Source organism: Mastacembelus armatus, chromosome 6, assembly GCF_900324485.2.
Source record: "Mastacembelus armatus chromosome 6, fMasArm1.2, whole genome shotgun sequence".
Lineage (NCBI taxonomy): Eukaryota > Metazoa > Chordata > Actinopteri > Synbranchiformes > Mastacembelidae > Mastacembelus > Mastacembelus armatus.
Window position 1 is genome coordinate 9,376,534 of NC_046638.1, and position 19,355 is coordinate 9,395,888.

The 19,355-nt window shown below is 39.5% G+C and overlaps 2 protein-coding genes across 2 annotated transcripts; one reads left to right on the forward strand and one right to left on the reverse strand.

The window, feature by feature from the left end:
• Positions 1 to 11,512: 11,512 nt before the first annotated feature.
• On the reverse strand, positions 11,513 to 16,305 carry morf4l1 (mortality factor 4 like 1). Its single transcript, XM_026311909.2, has 12 exons — positions 16,084 to 16,305; positions 14,540 to 14,586; positions 14,381 to 14,448; positions 14,182 to 14,268; positions 13,926 to 14,003; positions 13,814 to 13,839; positions 13,486 to 13,577; positions 13,165 to 13,266; positions 12,983 to 13,071; positions 12,683 to 12,855; positions 11,769 to 11,853; positions 11,513 to 11,680 (listed from the first exon to the last, which is right to left on the reverse strand). Exons 1-12 carry the CDS (start codon positions 16,121 to 16,123, stop codon positions 11,596 to 11,598), a joined length of 972 nt encoding a protein of 323 aa, XP_026167694.1. The 5' UTR covers positions 16,124 to 16,305; the 3' UTR covers positions 11,513 to 11,595.
• A 42-nt stretch (positions 16,306 to 16,347) lies between these two features.
• Positions 16,348 to 17,492, forward strand: rsu1 (Ras suppressor protein 1). Its single transcript, XM_026311910.2, has one exon. It carries the CDS (start codon positions 16,381 to 16,383, stop codon positions 17,212 to 17,214), a length of 834 nt encoding a protein of 277 aa, XP_026167695.1. The 5' UTR covers positions 16,348 to 16,380; the 3' UTR covers positions 17,215 to 17,492.
• Positions 17,493 to 19,355: the final 1,863 nt, after the last annotated feature.

Below are 19,355 nucleotides of genomic sequence, written 5' to 3' on the forward strand. Positions count from 1 at the left end.
GATGACATGCTGGACACTACAGGCAGTAGGCAGTTAGCTCAGTGAAGCTTAAAAAGACTAAAATGTCTAAAGGTTAAAAAAAAAAAAAAAAAAAAAAAAGAAGTTATCTACCATCACTTCTGAAGTTCACAAGGCTTTTTTTTCTGCTTCCAAGAAAACTGACTGCTGGTTGTAGATTTATAATTTAAAGACAAATGAGAGAGTGGTATCCATCTTCTCATGTAACTCTGAGGAAGAATGTGAAAACTCACAATACCAAAATCTCCAAATCGGTCCATATAAGGCTACTGGCTTGTCTTGTTTGTGAATCATCGCAAACAATTTTAGAACCAAGAGAGGGCCAGGCTCACACCTGTTTTCAGAAACCTGTTTGGAAAAGTTGTGGTGTTTGCATTCCTAGTGCTGAAGTGCTTATTTGGTTGAGTTCTCCAGGCTTGGCCGAGAGTTGTGGGAGGATTCACATGAGATGCTGTAAACACGGGCTGACGCTGATACATCGCCTTCCAGGCTGCTATAAATCCTTTTACAACAAACTCCATAAAGCTCTTTGGTGCCTAAATATTTATGGTTGCCTGAGTTTCCCTTGAGGGTTGTTTTCTGTCAAAGTTCCAACAACACTAAATCTTGTGGTGCGACTCCAGACATCTTATCTGAAAGTCGGAGTAAAGGGCCTGGTGGTCTGGCCATCTCTGCCAGAAGAGGAACACACAAGGCGGAAGGGCCACTAATGAGTGCTTATCCCTTCACCACTACTCCTCACTGGTCTCCTCTGATAGTGGACTCAAATGACCCAGCAAACAAACATACCACTGCGTGAACTCTGCTGACCATACAGACAAACAAACAAAAACTTTTCCATGTCAAAACACCTCCGAGCTTGCCTCTGTCTGGGACCACAAGGCAGTCAATGTGCGACAAAACATGCTGGAAATATCACTGGGCAGAAGACAATAACAGACATGACAGGAGGTAACCCGACCTGGCAGGCTGGATCGTGGATCAGGAAGTCAAATGGTGTTATCATTGCACAGCATCAGCTTGCGGACATGAGATGATTGGAGAGTAAATACAGGTGTGTACCTATGAGTCTCATAGGTGGATGCCTTCCTGAAACCTGTAATTTCAGCAGCTAAACATGGTGGCTCCTTGAAACAAGTGTCTCAAAAAAAAAAAAAAAAAAAGCAGCAGCGGGCCTGATGAATCCTCAAGCATCCTCCCAGCGCTGTGATTACTGACGTTTACCCTCTTTAATATGTGTAATTCCCATTTTCTCTGATTCATGAGTAAGAGCCCTCAGGGGGACCACACTAAGTGGCAGTCTGCCAAAGTCCTCCTGTAGGAAAGGCTGTAAGTCACTTCTCCCTCAGCAGTTGGATACACCATGACAGCTACAGGTTGTCTCACTCTACCTTTATTATTGTTATTTGCAGCTTGGAGCACTGATGATAGCTTGATTATACAATGCCTAATGTTATGTACATCGCAGGCAGGTGTGACACAGTTTTAGTTCATGACTGCATACCTATAAAAGGCACAGAAAAATACACATTTAACAAACATTGGCTAATGTATCTCAAATTGCATATTAGAGCCTGTATAATGACAACTGCTTAGTATAACCAGCATAACTGACAACAGACTAAGACAGAAATGTTTCTAATCTATTTTCCAATATAGTTATAGAGTCTTCATGTCATAAACACATAGAATCTAATTCAATAGACTGTGAAAGCCCTGCACAAATGATTAGGATTGTAATGTTGTGTTTGTTGACAATGCATCAGGGAAGTGTTTGTATTTTGGCTGAAATGTTGAAAATATGACAATTTAAAAAAAACCATGCACTCCCTAACTACCCAGGTGATGACGCTGAGGTTGCAGTTTCTATTTGCAATAACTGAGAGCATCATATTACCTGGAAGCAATGTCATTTTGTCTACAACTCTCCTCTGTTCACCCTTCTTCATAGTCAGCTATAGCGTGAGATGTTTTCCGGGTCTCATCAGCTTGCAAAGAGCGACACCCTAGCAAAGACAAATGCCCTGCTGTCAAAATTATATTTCTAGCTTCAGTTAAACAACTAAGAGAAAGTCAGAGACAAGTCAATATAATATTGGATTTCTCCCACAGGAAATACTATTCATCCTCTACAGCAGAGAGAATGTGAGAGGTAGTGGTTTCATTTAATGTCCACTTAGTGTATTCTTTTCATCTCTGGGTTATAGAGTGTGCTACAGGCCAAACACAGAAGGCCCACTGTTGGAGAACAGCTACATGATGACAGACCCACCAAGAATGTTGCCCTGACCGCCATATGTAATACAGCACCAGAGTTCCCTTATTAAGGAGTGAAATAATTTCCACCAAAGTGGTTGGTGGTGTTGACAGCTCAGATTAATGCTCTCTGTAAAACAGCCAGAATAACAACTGCTCCTGCACGCATCGTGAAAACCAGTACGTTTGGCTGAGGGAAGCCTGCCAGCTCTACAAATTCATGCATATTTGGGTCTGTGAACATCTGCCAGCGCAAATAATTTATGCTGTTCTCTCAGCTAAGGGGCAATAAATCCCCTCTGAAAAGTTTTCTCCAACTTCTACAGTAAGCCTATGCATACCCTCCCCCTTCCCCTCCACTCCCCTTTCTCCCTGGTGTGAAGTGGTGCAGACACATGCTCCAACCACAGCCTAGGCTGAATGAGGAGGATCCTGAGGCGTGTGGGAAAGTCCCAGGCACCACTTCAGTCGACCAAGAGCCAACTGTTTCGTGTCCCTCTACAGGCCTCGGGGTTAGAGCGCACTGTCAAGGCCATATCCATAACATCCTCTATCCTGCAGCATGAAAGGAGCCTTGTATTGGGTGGGATCTCCACGCCGGCCTCAGAAGGAGAGCAGATATCTGTGTGCACGTTTCACTGTTGGGCCCTGGTAGACGTGTTTCTCCACTGGAGCAGTGAATATCTTATGAGCAGTGTGGAGGTGGATCAAAACATTTGAGCTTGCTTGACACTACCGCACTTCCAACAGATCTGTTGTTGTGTTCCAACACAATGGTATCAGGTGATTAAACATCCGATGGGAGTTGTATTGATATTCAAAGCGCCACCACCAACAGATGGCATATTAATCATTAATTGATTCTCTGCTGTTTCTGTTTGATCTGCAACACAATATTCTGAGCTAATTTAGCTCCTCCATGAGCTGCTTGGTGATAATAGCTAGACTATTCCTGAGCATAGACTGAACCTATAATTTACCTCTAAAATTATAATAATACACTATACCCTGTTCCTGAAGTCAACAAACTCCAATAGATGTGGAGCCAGCTCATACTACATTATATCAGCTTGCAAATTAAATAACAACTGCCAAAATATTTGTGTCATTATACACCTGACAACTAATTATAATGTATGAAAAAGTACCTGGAAGTAAAGAGAAAGCAGTAATTTAATAAATGAACACTTTGCCCTTTGACTCACACAGTGGAAATGTGTGGGCGGAAAGCCTAGAAAAACCACTGATTAACTCTCCCAAATATGTATGTATGTGTGTGTGTGTGTGCGCGTGTGTGAGAGACAAGGGAAGAAGCTGTCAAAAAAAAAAAAAAAAAAAATACTCCCCTCCTCATTACTCCTCGGTTTTCACCCTCTCCCTCCAAGCCCAAACCACTCTCCTCCTCTCCTCTAGCAGACTGGCAGGAGGTCAGCACCAGGCCAATCCCCAGCAGCCCCAGAAGGGAGCTGCTGTCAACAAGCTACATGAATAGTTTGAACACTGAGGGCAACAGTGTGGCACGCTGAGGTCAGGAGGAATCACTCAACCCAGAACTGACCAACGGCACAGTTAGAGGAGATGTAACTGCTATGGTTCAGGCCTCCTAATGAGATATCGCTATTACATTCCTACAAATCTAAAGCATGCTGCTGCCTGTTTTAAAATAAAACTGCTATTATAACCGGGTATTATATTCTGTTTACACTCTTTCTGATGTGTAAGTTGATTCCAGAGTGATTTGGTAAACTGTACTGCGTTACATTTAGCTGCCAGTATATTTGGGTACACATAACTAAAACAATATAAGTCTAACGCCACAGAATTTTAACGAAATGTTCCGTTTCGTTAAAATTCTGTCTTGAATCAACAGGACATCTGAGAGGCTTTTGGGTGTCATGTTGTATTGAGTGGTGGTGAGCATTCTCATGAAGCAAGCATTTATTGCAGTGGCTGCTGTATTAAACTGAATTAGCAATAGACATTGTGGCAGCTGAGTTTAGCTTCACTAAAGCTTACAGCCCAATGGTTTATTTCTCAGCCAAGTCTGCCCTCTGCAGGTAAAAACATGACAAATCAATGCCTTAGTTTATTATCTGAAATGGAAACAGATTTATTTACATTTATTATAAGATGGGTTGCATTTCAGTAAACTGTATATAAAGTCAGAATATTACTCTCAAAAAGAAAAAAAAAGAGCTGGATTAAGTGTCAATGTCCATGTTCTAATCACTGTGCTGTTTACTGTTCTACCTAAAGCAACACAATTTCACATTGTTCCCACCTGAATATCCTCCTTTGATTAAGGGTCAGTCAAACAGTCTTTATAGAAGACATTATAACAGCTGAGAAACACTGCACATAAATAAACACTGAAAACACTTATACTTACCTACCTTTTATGTTTACAATGTGGGAATAAACTGTAAATAAAAAGGCTATGTTTTTTTTTTTTTTGTTTTTTTTTTTGCTGTGCCATGCTGTGATTTAAAAACAGTGCATATAGCAGATTTAGAAATATATAAATTGAAATGCTTTTTTAAAATAAGGCCAAAATCCTGGGTAGGGGATCCATCCCTCTTAAGAAGTGGTAAAGGTTAAATAACACCTACAGCCCTTCATTTATTTGGTGATCACTTCGGGTGATTGCTTCAGAACTAGTTTATCAGAAAATCGAAATTAACATACAGACAAATCTACAGCACAGAGGTGCAATCATGAGCAGACTCTCATGTGTGGATCAAAGCTGTGTGGAGACACAAGGGTGATTGCAGATGAAAGAGCTACACATTAAGCTGTTTACTACGGTGACATGAAAAGGTGTTTTAACTCAGTATTCAGCCTAATGAGGGAGAGGGAGAGAGAGAGAGAGAGAGGGTTATCTTGTTAGATATTCAGTGCTGACAGTTCGCAGCCTTTTACATCCCTTGTCAACATCAAAAGAAAGCTCCATTTTCTGGCAAGGTGATGTCTAATAATAGCGAGATCCCTGTGGATTAAATTAACATTTAACTATTTCATTGGCAGGCTCACTTGCACTTGGGGACTAACTAGCTGAGTCGAGTCACACAGTCTTACAATCTCTTGTGGGAGAGACTGTAAGACTGAGCAAGGACTAGTTAATCCAACAAATAATGTAAAAACTCATTTCTCTGGGTGAACTGTGCATAAATGGGAGTAATTTCAAGTAGACATGGCTTTGTTTAAAGGGGTCTAAAGCCAAAAATAATAGGAACAACTGTTCTAGATTAAACTGAACCCAGTGATTGGAAAGGGAATTGAAAAGCTATTGACTACAAAATACAAATTCTCACAAAATACACTGTTTGATGTTACTTATTGCTTTGCCAGCTCATAAAAACTAATAAAATGTGTGAAAACCATGCCAGAAAGAGAAGTATCAACCTCATACAGCGTGAGTCAGACTGCCCAAAATTACACTGTAATCAGAATGAAATTACCATATTGTGGACAAAAGAGAAAACTTGATTGAAAAGATATAAACTGAAACCCCTCAGGGTAATACAGGCCTTCCTTCTGTTTTATATTTGCAAAACATTCTGGGAGTTCTTGTTCTAACAAAAGATGGTTTTAAATTTACTAATTCATTGTTTGTCAGATCATAAAACCCAACAACAAGCAGCAATAATGCCTCAAAAAAAAAAAACAAGAAACCCCATATATCTTAGCTGAAAATAATAGTGATCTGAATAACAGTGTAAAAACACTAGGGTTTCAAGTAAAACTCCTACATTTGTCAATGTACTAGTAAAAGTATAAAAAATGTCCTCAATTACAGTACTTGAGGAAATGTATTTAGTTACTTTCCACCACTGCTCTGGAGTAGGTCATGTTTCAGTTCACAGAAAGGCCAATCACATATGATAAACCCAAAGTGTAAATTAAGCAAAAGGCCCCATATGCTCTGAAGCCTCCACAATTTCTTAGTCTCCCACTGAGTTGAGATCCTGTTCACAAAACCACCACTACACCGCATTGAAAACAGATGGATCAAACAGTCCCTCCCCTTTTTTTGGACTGCTCTCTGTTATTGGAAAGAATTTCAGTAAGAATTACCAAATCTGGCCACCTTTCAGGAAAACAAATGGACACAGATGTAGTTTTCCATTTTACAGGCTGTTTATGTCTTGCAAATTCCTTCTCCAGAAGACTAGGGTATGTTCTTTCATGTTTTAATGGCTCTGAGTGACCGCAGACCTTTGTGGCAAATGCACTTTTCCAATACTAATGACATACAGTCACACAAGGCTCTGGCAGCCGTGTGCTATTGAGGCTGTGTGCCCACTATGTAATTAGTCTACCACTAACTCCTAGTCTGGGGAAACATTCACAACCACATTAAACACTGACGGTTTTTCACCTCAGAGAGTCCAAAGCAGATGGATACGCTCTGAAGGAGTCATATAAAGCACAAATGGCTTTCATCAATCAGTTAAACTGATAACATTTGTTGTCTAATAGGAGGGGGGTCTCGGTGGTCCCTGCAGGAGTTTGTCATGAGTTTATGGTCTGAAAGATGCTGGAAGACAAAGAAGGATTGGATGACAGTCTTTTTATTGGCTTCATATCTCCACAGTAACTAAATCTTTCCCTGGAGTCACTTGTCTCTTATGTGCTCCCTGTTAGAAGAAAAATGACTGGGGAAAAAAAAAAAAAAAAAAAAAATACACGGAGCCAACAGTGTTAGTGACAACACTGAAAACTTCCCAGTGACTTACAGAAATACCACTGTGCACAGTACGCAAATCTGTTTTACTGTTCTGTACAATCCTGCCATCTTGTGGCTCTCAAACAACATTACACAAAACTGTCTTCAGTGGTGGAAGAAGCATTGAGATACAATAGTACAACAATAGCTTTATATCGTCAATGTATGAATTGACAATGTCAAATGGGTTGCTCACAATGATGGACCTGCAGAGACATGAATCTGCAGCTCGGCTCACTTCACAGAGAGGCTTCCAGCTCACTGTCAGGCCAACTGGCCTGCAACTTTACAGTTTTGGTTCATCCTCATTGCATTCATAGTGTTATTTTTGGCTGCAGCAGGCGGCAGTCTCTGTTCAGCCAAAATGCTCTATAAATCCACAGTACACTATGTGTTCAGCACACAGCGTTAAAGGCTAACTGGTGAACATATTGGAGCATTTAGCATCTAAAAAGCCAGATGTATCCACCAAAGAACTGGTGGAGACTAAATCAGAGGTAAAAGAGAGAGTATTATTTGTAAAAGACGACAGACATGACTCCAAGTGAATGCTTGTCCCCGTCAGCTGGGGAGAGAGCTGTAAGGCTGAAATTCAGGTTCAGGTTAATGTAATGGGAAACATGTATATACAATAAAACAGACTTCACTATCCCAGAATCTACTCCCACCTTACGAATAGCCCAGTATGCATTATTTCTAGGTTACATACTGGACTATTCCCCCCCTCACCTCTACCGTGTTTCCTGTGGGACATATCACCCCTAAATTGGCGATTTATCAGGTTTACACTTTGGTTTTTTGTACTCAGGTAGCAAAAAAGCCTCAGTAAATGTTGCACTGGGCCCATATTATTGGATTATTCCTGATGACTTGCAGTGTGGGAAGCATCTTAATGTTATAACTATAGGTGAGCCAACTACCCTATACCTTAATGTTAGTAGGCTAATCTCCAACAAAGCTATTTAACATTTTTTAACACAAGCATGTGTATATAGTACAAAACAGAACCAAATATAGATATTAAAATATTCTAATTAATCATGTCTATGATCGTCACCAGAGGGGAATGTATTTCTCATGCCTAATCTAAAGAGTTTCTGCAGACTTGTCTAACATGTCTGTTGGTTGGCAGAGCAAAACCAACACACGGGGAGAAAACCCTGCTGAAACCATCATTCAGACTTAAGCCAACCTCATTAGCCCGGGCTATATCATGCATATGTCTCTGTCATCTATGGCTTAATGACAGCAATACATATCACCAGGGTCACATTAAAGCCCTCACACCAGACGAAGGTCTGTGGGTGACCCAGCCTCTAATGTAGAGTGTAAAGGCCTAATTGCAGCAGTAATTGGAGCCAAGACTGGGGTAGGCACAGAGGTGCCTCCCTGAATGCATCTGCAGAGAAGTCCAGTATGCGTGTCAGTCTTCCTGATGGGCTGTTTAAAGCCATCTGGGAGCAGCACTCTGAGAACACACGGCTATAAAAACACATATGGTCCTGGTTAAAGCTGAGGGAAATTGGATTAAAGAAATTCTTGAAACGGTCTGAATTGTTCTTGCCATAACAACAGCGAGCGGCTGACAGCGATGAAACCACAAATCAGTCTGAAACTAATATTTAGCTTCTCTTTTACATGTCAAGTAAGTCACAACAGAGGGAAAGAAACTGTCTGGAGGGGATTCTGCTGAACACATTTTTGTGGAAAGAGGTGAGAGGAGGAAGGCGCTCTGACCTGGTTTCAATAGCCTATTACATTTCTTTCCTCAACAAAACACCCTGGCTGCACCACATGCTTTCCATCACTAGAGCTGTTTTTTAACCACCGGTGCAATGCATCCACCTTGTTCAAACTATCAGAGCAGGAAAATCATCTCAGCCTGTGTATCAGGAAAAAGCTCAAAGCTCAAAATTGTCTGTGTAACCTCAAAACCTGATCACATCCCCCAGTTTGCTTTGATACAGCACAAGGCAAAAGAATGTTTAAGTGTTTAAATCAAGACCAGATGTCCAATTCATAAGTCATGTTATAGTTCACTTTTTAAAAAAAAAAAAAAAAAAAAGATGAACTCTTGGCTGCAGTCACAAAGTCACAATGAGTTGAAATAAAGCAGGCTACAGACTGTGTGGATTACCTAAACAAACCAGACGTAGACGAGACGGGACTAATCAAATACCTGTTAATTCCAGCAGAGCTATGAGAGACTGGATAAACAAGATCCAGATCGAGATCAGGATAGTAAGAAGAAAGAAAAGTAAAGCAACTATGAAAGTGATCTGAAATTAGACTTAACGCTCCAAAAAAACCTACACAGGATTGGATCCCTGATCAGGCCTCTTTTTAAGACTGTGTGCATGGTTGCCCTCAGTGTTTGACAGTGAAGATGCCACCTGACCTCAGAGTGGCTCCATTAATGTTACAAATTTTAACTTTTTATTGAAATATAATACTTTGACTACATCATCTCTTACACCAGTTACACTTACAACAGCAAATAACAGAAGTTAGAAGACATGAACACACGACCTTTCTGTTACACATAATACTTAAAAGCTGTATAAATGATAATTAAAAAAGGTTTGGGATTGTTAATGGAGTTAATTCTGCAACAATTCAAACTAATGTTGAATTATTCCTGCTGAAATATATCACGCAGCACAGTAATACACATCAGGCCTAATTAACACAAATGAGTAGGATAAACCACCTGTTTAATCAGATAGAATGACTGAAAACACCTGTGTGGGTGTGCACATGCTGTCGAGAACACACACACGCACACACAAAAACTGCTAAATCTGCTAATCAGCCTCTTTGTTTTGCTACTACTGATGATTGTATATTGCCTTTCCCCCTCTATGTGCTACATTGTGATGATGAGTGTTAATGTGTTTATTGCAGTATCTAAGGCGGGTGCATATCAGAACAGTGTGATGAGTTCCCACTTCAGACAATCATCAGAACAAGTTTCCAGAATCTTACTGGGAGTTCATTTCACCACCAAAACAGACAGAAAGTGGGATTTTGGCTCACCTGTCTTCATTTACACAGATGTTTTTACTTACCGGCTTGAAGACTCCCTGTTCCTCCTGACAGTCTGGTGCTCTCCCTGCATGTTTCCACTCCCCTTCAGCCTGAGCACAACACTAATTAACCAGTTAAAAGAAAACACTTGTGTTAAGAGCAGAACAGCAGCCGTCCATCCCTCCTCTATCCCGCTTAGTCCAATTTAGGGTCACAGGAGACTGGAGCCAATCCCAGCTGACATTGTGTGAGAGGCAGGTGTACCCTGGAGAAATCGCCAGTCTTTCACTAAGGTGACAGAGAAAAACACTCACACATTCACAACTACATGTCACTAATTAGCCTAAGCCCTAACTGCATGTCTTTGGACTGTGTGAGGAAGCCAGAACACACAGAGAAAACCCACACAGACAGGTAGAACATACAAACTCCATACAGAAAGGCACCAGGCTAGAATAGGATTAAAACCTGGAACATTTGTGCTGTGAAGTGAAAATACTAAACACTGCACCACTGTGATCCCCTTGTGAACAGCATACATATGAAAAACAATACCAGTTCAATGCAAATGTTTTGAGCTTGTCCAATATCTTTTTGTCCATCAGCTTCCACTTGTGGTCCCCCCAGAAGGAGCTATAGTTACCACTGAAAAACAAAAACCTGCATACAAATACATTATAGTTGGTTATGATTGTTTGTATAGAGATTGCAAATGCTAAATAGAGGAACCTGGAACCCATTTCACTAATGTATTACTAATTTAATTTGTTTCTAACTGGAGATGCAAATCTTGCTCATTTTAAAATTGTGAACTTTTGACACTGTGCTGAGATCAGTTTTAATCTTCAGTTACACAGTGAGCATTACAGTAAGGACAGAAATCTCATCACTCAAATATTATTTATAGATTTACTTGCATTTTAAGATGGAATTACTTCATGATTTTTTGTTTAGCCATTTATTAGATTCTAGCAATTAATTAGGCTTTAATTTTTTAAGGAGCATTTAACATGTTTTAACAAATAAGATCAAAGCATTTAAGCCACAAAAACCCCTCAATACCCTCAGGTTAGGAAAACCTACTGCCATCAGTGAAAATAGTAAGAGGCAATTATACAAAAATTAGAACTTGACCTAACTATCTAGAGACTGTCTCCACAGCAAAGATGGACTAACACAAAGAATGAAAGATTTTTATTAGAAAATGATGGCAGCCTACAGGACAAATTTAGCCAGCATCTCAACAGGAAACAGAAAAATATTCATAATTAAATTCCTTCTGAAGAGCTCTTGGAAAACACTGGACAAAACAAATATAGAAACTAAAAAGAGGTACTCAAAAACATACCAATACAGGAAGAGCGTACTCAGCAGCTTTCCACATGAAAGTAAATTAAACTTGTCCAGGGATTAGAGTGACATCTTGCTCTTATTCTTCCCTAATAAAATCAACAGATCCATTCTCCAGGATTTTTGTGAAGTGACATCCACTCGACAGGTAAGAGATGTCGTCTCCAAACTTCTCCCAAAATTAAACAAACAAACAACAACAACAAAAAAAAAAAAACTTAAACTGCCTTGCGGTGGTACTCTGGAGGGGCCACTTCATAGTCACTTGCATTGAAGAGCGATGCAGAGTTCTTCACAAGATACCTGGAATGGAGCAACATTTTATGCATTTCTGCTACAAATGAATGAATATGAGCTTTATGAACAGCTTTGTGAAGTCCTGAATACTCACTTGAGGAAGTCTTGTAAATAACTGAGCAGCAGTGCAAGGCTCTTCTCATCTAGGGGAGTGTATGCCAGCATGGCCCCGATTCTCACTTTCAAAGCCAAACAGATACAAATTCTTACACTCCATGTGACCACTGACCTCATCTTCATTTATAACAGCTCTACAGCCACTTTAGTGTTTCCACTTTACTGACCACTACAAGCAGGCTGTTCAAGTGTATATAAAGCACGGCAGAACACAGGTCAAAGTGGTAAATAAGGATGAATATTCATCTTTACAAAATGCAGTTAAAAGAAGCTTCACTCTTATTTCTAATATCTGCGTGTAGTTCTGGTTAAAGTGGCAAGAGATAAGAGAGCATTAATAGATTAAATATAAAATAAAATGCTGTCATAACTTAAAATGTACAGCAATGTCCAGATATCCTGCTTTGATTTTTGAAAACTAAAATTATGCGTTCTTTTTGGAGCCATAATGAATTTCTGAATATTCTGAAGATTTTTATAAAAGGTTTCCAAAGTCAGAACTCAAAGACGTGTTAAGATATTTTCCCTTTGTCTAGAGAAGTAGAAGTTTGCTTGAAAATTTGGTGTTTTAATCAACATGATATTTTATATAAAACAGTTAAAATTCTAAACAAGATATATACTGAGGGTGACACTTTACAATGGGAACTCACCATTATTTTGGCCAACATATGCACAGATGGATATATCTGTAAGCTAAGAACAGCCTGCCCAGCCTGAATATTGCTCAGTCCAAAATATGTTAGCTTTAAAATATGACTGCGATTACGTAACATCTGCCTCCTCCTGTCCTTTCTTGGTTGCTCCAGATGTTTTAAGCTCTGCCACATTGAAGCTGCTAAACTCTACAATAAACACTACTGCAGTGTGATATTGTGTAAGTGTTTGTACCGAAGAGTCTGAGTAGGTGAGGCGCGCCATAGATCTGAGACATAGATGTGTCTGGGTGGTTGGCCAGGATGTCTGCATACTGCGGCCTTTCAAATTTGTAGAGAAGCTGTGTTCCCAGCATGACGTTGAAATATTCCCGGATCCCAGCAACCACCTCATTCACAGCAAATTCCCTGGGCAGTGAAGAGAACAGTAATTCAAATCTTCACAGCACAGCTTAAAAAAAAAAAGATTTAAATTCCAAGTGAGACTTCAAGACTGAGTGGGAGAAAAAAAGACAAGTAGCAATGTTTATTTTACTTGCTGTCAGAGTTTCCTCTTGATTTCTTATAATTTGCATAATCTTCAAGGACTGCATCAACGTTCTTTTTGGCAGGTAGATGGAAGAGCTGGACCAGAAGAAACATGATGGAACAATATTATTAATTAAAATGCGGCAAAAAAAAGGTTAAACTTAGATTTTGAAGTCATTGGATACTAACCTGTTTCTGCCGTGTAATCAGGTCCCAGTCATCCACAAGCCAAGGTTTCAGCTCCTCTGGGATTTTTACTTTAACCTCTACTCGGTTGATGAAAGTTTCCTCCTGAGCAGAAACAAGAACAGACCATGAGAGGAAGCATTTTATAACTCCTAGTTCTTCCACTATACAACTGCAACTACACAATGTTAAATGCCTCACCCAGTTAATTTATTGCAGCTTGACATTACTGAATATTAACTGTCAAATTAAAGGAATCAACAACCAGAAAAATCATTACTAAAACAATTTAGTAATGAATAGACAATAGATTTAGGAACGTACGCTTTCAACAGTTGGGTCAACACGTGCCCTCTTCTTTCGTGGAGGGTGGGTTGGGTCCCCTCCTGCACTTGTTCCTTCTCCTGCTCCAGGAGCTGCACAGGCAGAATCACTTTTAACTGTTTAACTCATAAATAAATATTATTGTGACACCCTGCTGCAACACTTATTACCCTTAAATTTTCCTGAAATGTTACAGCTTCAATTGTAACCATGATGGAAATACTTTTTTTTTTTTTTTTTAAAAACAATGTGTTTGCTGAACGATACTTTGGCAGGTTTATGTTCATGGATTTAGAGAGCAACAATGTGTATAGAACAATATACTTACTCTTCTGTTTGTTCTTTTTGGTTTTCCTACAAGTGGAGAAAAGAATTTACTGTGTTAAAATAATAATAAACAACATTAAATTGTGTAACAGTAGCTGCCGAGTGACACTCACACGTCATTTTTCTGCGATGCAGCAGGTAACTTCTTATTCGGTGCAGCACCCCTCATTCTTCCTTCTACATAATGGTCTCTAAATTAAAAAAAGAAAACCAATAAAACCACTTACAGATTCACCTTTCACATCACAGTCAGTCAGCGTGTTTTAAAGGATTTCAGGACAGAGTGCAGTGTTGAGCTGAATATTTTTGTAAGTCCTATCTGTATTTTGCTTGTTGTTTCTGTAATGGTCAAAGAGAGAACAGACTTACTGATTGGCCCTCTGAAGCTCTTTCTGTTTCTGCAGATTACTGTCCACATACTTAAGCACTCTGCTCTCAGGAACCCATTCGTCCCAGCTTCAGGATTAACCCACACACAAAAAAGAAATTTGTGAAGCATTTGTAAAATGTTCATTGTACAAATCCTGGAGACGTTTATTTCATTCATTTATTTAAACCAAAAACTTACTTTTTATTCCACCCACTGTAATGAATGAAGTATTTGATTTGTTTGTCCTTGATGTTTATCTTAACACACTGCAAGAAAAGCATGATTCTTGTCAAAACAAAAATCACAGGCAGAAGAAAGATGGCATAACCACAGAAACGGCTAATTAAGGCAACGTACCTTAGCTTCGTAGAGTAATGGCCCATGAAAACACAGCACTCTTTCACCTAAATAGAGTGATGGTCAATTAAAACCAGTTTCACAGCAGCCCAAGTTCAACAAATCAAAACTGAAGTGAAAACAATGACTTCACACAGATGACCTACTGTGTGCCAGTTCAAATAAGCAATTGAGCACTGACTTATACTGACTTAATGTTTTCATTCTTGATCAAGAAAATAAAAACAAAACATTCTCTTAAACCTGTAACATGAAATAGGCTTTTCTTCTTTATGCAATTAACTGATTTAATGTTAAACCTGTAAATGTGGCATAACCTTTTAGTTAACTAATATGAGTTTATTTATTCACAAGGGTATATTGGGCAGAGACCACTAACAATACACAATGCACTGAAGTTTTCGTAGAAACATGCAGAAAATCCGGTGGCCCTGAGAGGTCAATGCGCTGCCAAAAGAGAGAAAACAACCAAACAGATAAAAGTGTTGCAAATAGCAGACAACAATCGAAATGTTTCCAGGAGCAACTTAATCTAGACACCATGCCCGGCACTTTTTAGCAACCCTTCAAGACATTGCAGACAATTGCTGCGATATTTTGTGATGCAGAAATTGAATTATTTTAATGAAAGCATCTGAGTGAGAATATATCTCTCAGTTGCAATGACAGTGTAAATATGATGTTATATGATAAGACTCAGACATAACCCGTCTTCGGTCTACCAGGCTGCCCTTTCTTCTCTTCCCAGGATGTTAAGGAACTCTTCACGTCCATCAGGGAGAACACACCCCACACCCAGTTTGTGGATCAGAGGGGTCACAAGAGTCGACTGGTAGATACTAACACCCCTCACTTCTGCTGACTTCCATTATTTCAAAGAGCCTATTCAGGCTAAGGGGTGGAGTGAAACAAACTAACCATCTGCCCTTTAGACTGAAGACCCTACTTGGATTAGTGGTTAAACGTAAAAACTAGGAGCCCAGTTGAAATAACTCAGCTTAAAGACAAACTTCACCTGGACTCAGACTCTTCACATTAACACGGAGCAGTACATCAACAAAGAACTATGAATGATTTTCACATGTATCAGTATTTCATCAGAGAATACCACATTTTCACTTGACTATAATTAAGTATATGTCAGAGGAACCAATACAGTTTCTGTATTGGTCTTTTTGCAGCGCATTGAGCCCTCGGGGCCACCGTCACAAAACCATATAAGCTGTTAGACAAAGCAGTTAGCATGGTGGCTATCACCAAGCTAACAGAGAGATGGGCGGTGAAACCGATAAAGAACTAACACTGCATGCATGAAGTTATTGCTACTGCTAATGCTGGACTAGACTGTAAAGAAAATACCTGGCATATAATAAAGCGGTGAATAAAATGAGCAGTTATTTGTTCAAGACAACAATGAGAGCTAATGCCGCTAGCTAGCAACTCGACGGCGGCAATGTGTATTTCAATCAGCAGCTAGCTAACGCTGCGGACATTTGGGAGCGCAGCCACAGATCCAGCAGAACACAAAACAAACGGCTTTTTACCTTCTTGAAATTTAGGTTTCGGGTCCTGTTTCGGCGCCATTCACAGATTAAACTATCAAAATATGGGTTAAATCGCCAGCTCCCATTCCAGTCTGAAACGGTGCCGCTCTCTAAAGACGTCATGACAAAAAAGCGGTGACGCAATAACCCCGCGACCGCCGCGCCTCAAAAGGAAATGTGTACACTGATAAATGGTTTCCGGTTAGGGTGTGGCCTTGAGGCGAAGTCTCGATCCGGAATTAGAAAGCGAACATTCTTCCTCTTTATTTCCCGTTATACAGCCTATTTTCAGGAAAAATGTCTAAGTCTTTGAAGAAGATCGTGGAGGAGTCTCGGGACAAGAACCTTACGGAGGTGGAGATGTGCGACAGGGGCATTTCCAACATGCTCGATGTCCCGGGTCTGTTCACCCTGTCTAACATCACCCAGCTGGTCCTCAGCCACAACAAGCTGGTCACGGTGCCCGCTAACATCTCGGAGCTGAAGAACCTGGAGGTTCTCAACATGTTCAACAACCAGATCGAGGAGCTGCCCACTCAGATCAGCAGCCTCCAGAAGCTGAAACACCTCAACCTCGGTATGAACCGTATGAGCAGCCTGCCCAGGGGGTTCGGCTCCTTGCCAGCTCTGGAAGTGTTGGATCTCACCTACAACAACCTGAACCAGAACTCCCTGCCAGGAAACTTCTTCTACCTCACCACTCTTCGAGCTCTCTATCTGAGTGACAACGACTTTGAGGTCCTGCCCGCTGACATCGGGAAGTTAACCAAGCTGCAGATACTGAGTCTGAGGGATAATGACCTGATCTCCTTGCCCAAGGAGATTGGGGATTTGACTCAGCTGAAAGAGCTTCACATTCAGGGCAACAGACTGACTGTGCTGCCCCCTGAAATGGGTAATTTGGACCTGACTGGTCCTAAACAGGTTTTTAAGGCAGAAAATAATCCCTGGGTCACTCCCATTGCAGACCAGTTCCAGCTGGGCGTCTCCCATGTGTTTGAGTATGTTCGCTCGGAGACCTATAAATATCTCTATGGGAGACACATGCAGGCCAACCCAGAACCTCCAAAGAAGAGCAATGACAAAAGTAAGAAGATAAGCCGCAAGCCGCTGGCTGCCAAGAACAAGTGAAGAGGGGAGGATGAAGATGAACGCCCACTCAGCCAGCCAAACACTGCATGTGCCTTGTATCTTACCTCTTTTTGGTTATTAAAACATTTTGTATTGCATGGAAATGTATTAAGCAGTTTCCAGACATATAGTGTTAAATAATATCAGGACTGTGTTCCACTGTACATGAGTCCAGATAGATGTTTTCTTCCCTCCCAGCTCCTCTCAGCTGTCTGAGTGTTTGTGGGACATCTGTATCAAGACGTCCTGCATGGATACGCTGTTAAACCTCAGTGATACCAAAGGCAAACTTTATATATGAGCTATTTCAGAGTACAGGAGACAACTTTGGAAGTGTTAACATGGGCCAGAGTCTCACTGCTCTGTTGCTACCCCACCCCATCTTTCGGAGTTGATGTCCACGAGCTCTGAGACATCTTCATCGAGGCTTCAGTGTCCACTTTTAATGTAATAACTTACTTATTTTTAATGTTTTACAAGCATATTGTAAACACACTTTAGATGTGATAACACATACTTAGTGACAGACTGCACCACGCTGCTTTGTATGTTTATTTCTTAAAAGTTTGTGTCACTGATCTCTGCTTCTCAGTTGTATTTCTCATGTACGAACCTTCAATGTCACGTCCTTCATGTATAATTATTTTTTAAAGCTTTAGCAAGTGTCCACTACATTTCACTGTGTTACAAAAATGAATGAATATAATCAGTTTTTGAATTCACCATGCTTTTGTCACAGGACAGAATATACATTCACTATGCTCTCTGTATTGAAGATTTGAAATAAAATAATCATCCAAAAAGTCTAAATGGTTATGACCTGAAAATAACTATTTTTGTGTTTTTTTATGTTTTCAAAGTCTAATTTTATTGTCTGATTTTTCTCATACAGGATTTTAACAGGTACTATCCTGGCTAAACAGTAAGATGTCAGATAATAACCTCACCCAATGCCAAGGTGCATGGAGGAGGTGAATCAGTCAAAAAAAAACACATTAAAAACAGACTCAGAACTGTTAATTTTGTTATTGCTTTTAAGTGGTTTAATTATGGTCGATAATGGTACCAAAAAGGTCTTAAGAATTTGAAAATGAAAATACAAGAGACCCTGGTTTAGAAACACTGAGGTCACAAATTCTAATTCTCCCATTTAACTATAATCCTAAAGGAAAATCTGATTAACAAGAAAAAAAGTGGAAAATTAACATTTTCAATTGTTGTTTCTATGTCTCAGCTGTCATATGCATCATCATAAACGGAGCAATCATTACACTTAACTGCACCAACATTGCACACCTAGAACAGTGTTTTCACAAGGCTGCAGACCTTAAAAACTGAAAGCATCAAATATATATTATACATACACACTGTGTAGATCTGCATTATTTTTACTTTTAAAACTCCTGTAACTAATAACATTAATGATGGCTGCATCCCATTTGGCTGCACATTGGTTTGACTCACTAATACAACTAAATGAAACATCATTGATGTTATTAGCTAATGCCTGTGCTGTCATCCTGCTGTGTCAACTCAAAATGTGTGCTGTTATAGAGCCAGGTGTGCACCACTGGAAAATTATTATTTTACAGGATTTAATTATACTGAAGTAATAAACTGATACATTCAAAAAATGTTAATGTATAATTCAATTAGCATTTAAATGAGAAACAAACTCAGCCAAATTACATTCATAAAAATATTACATTTGCCTATTAATGATTATATAGTATTTATTTATCCTGTTAATACATGGTAATTATTTAAAATTATAGATGATAATTTCAATTTTACATTTTTGAAATAAATTCATTAATTGTCCTCACATAAACTGGAATTACAGTGGATGTGGTACACTGCTTATAGATCTTTTAGGTTAAAGGTATGCCATTAAAGTGACTGTGGGATGACCTATGATAGGCAGATACTTAATGAAACTAGATACCACAACATTAAAATTAAATATATATGTTGAGATCCCTTTAAAAATGATAATATTTAAATTTAGAAACACAATACGAAAATATTTTTTTTGCAAATTGTCTTTAATTTTCCTCTTAGTTTTTAATGCATAATTTAAATGAACATTTGACAAATTGACAATAACGTTTTGAATGTACCGGTTTATTAATTGATAGGAG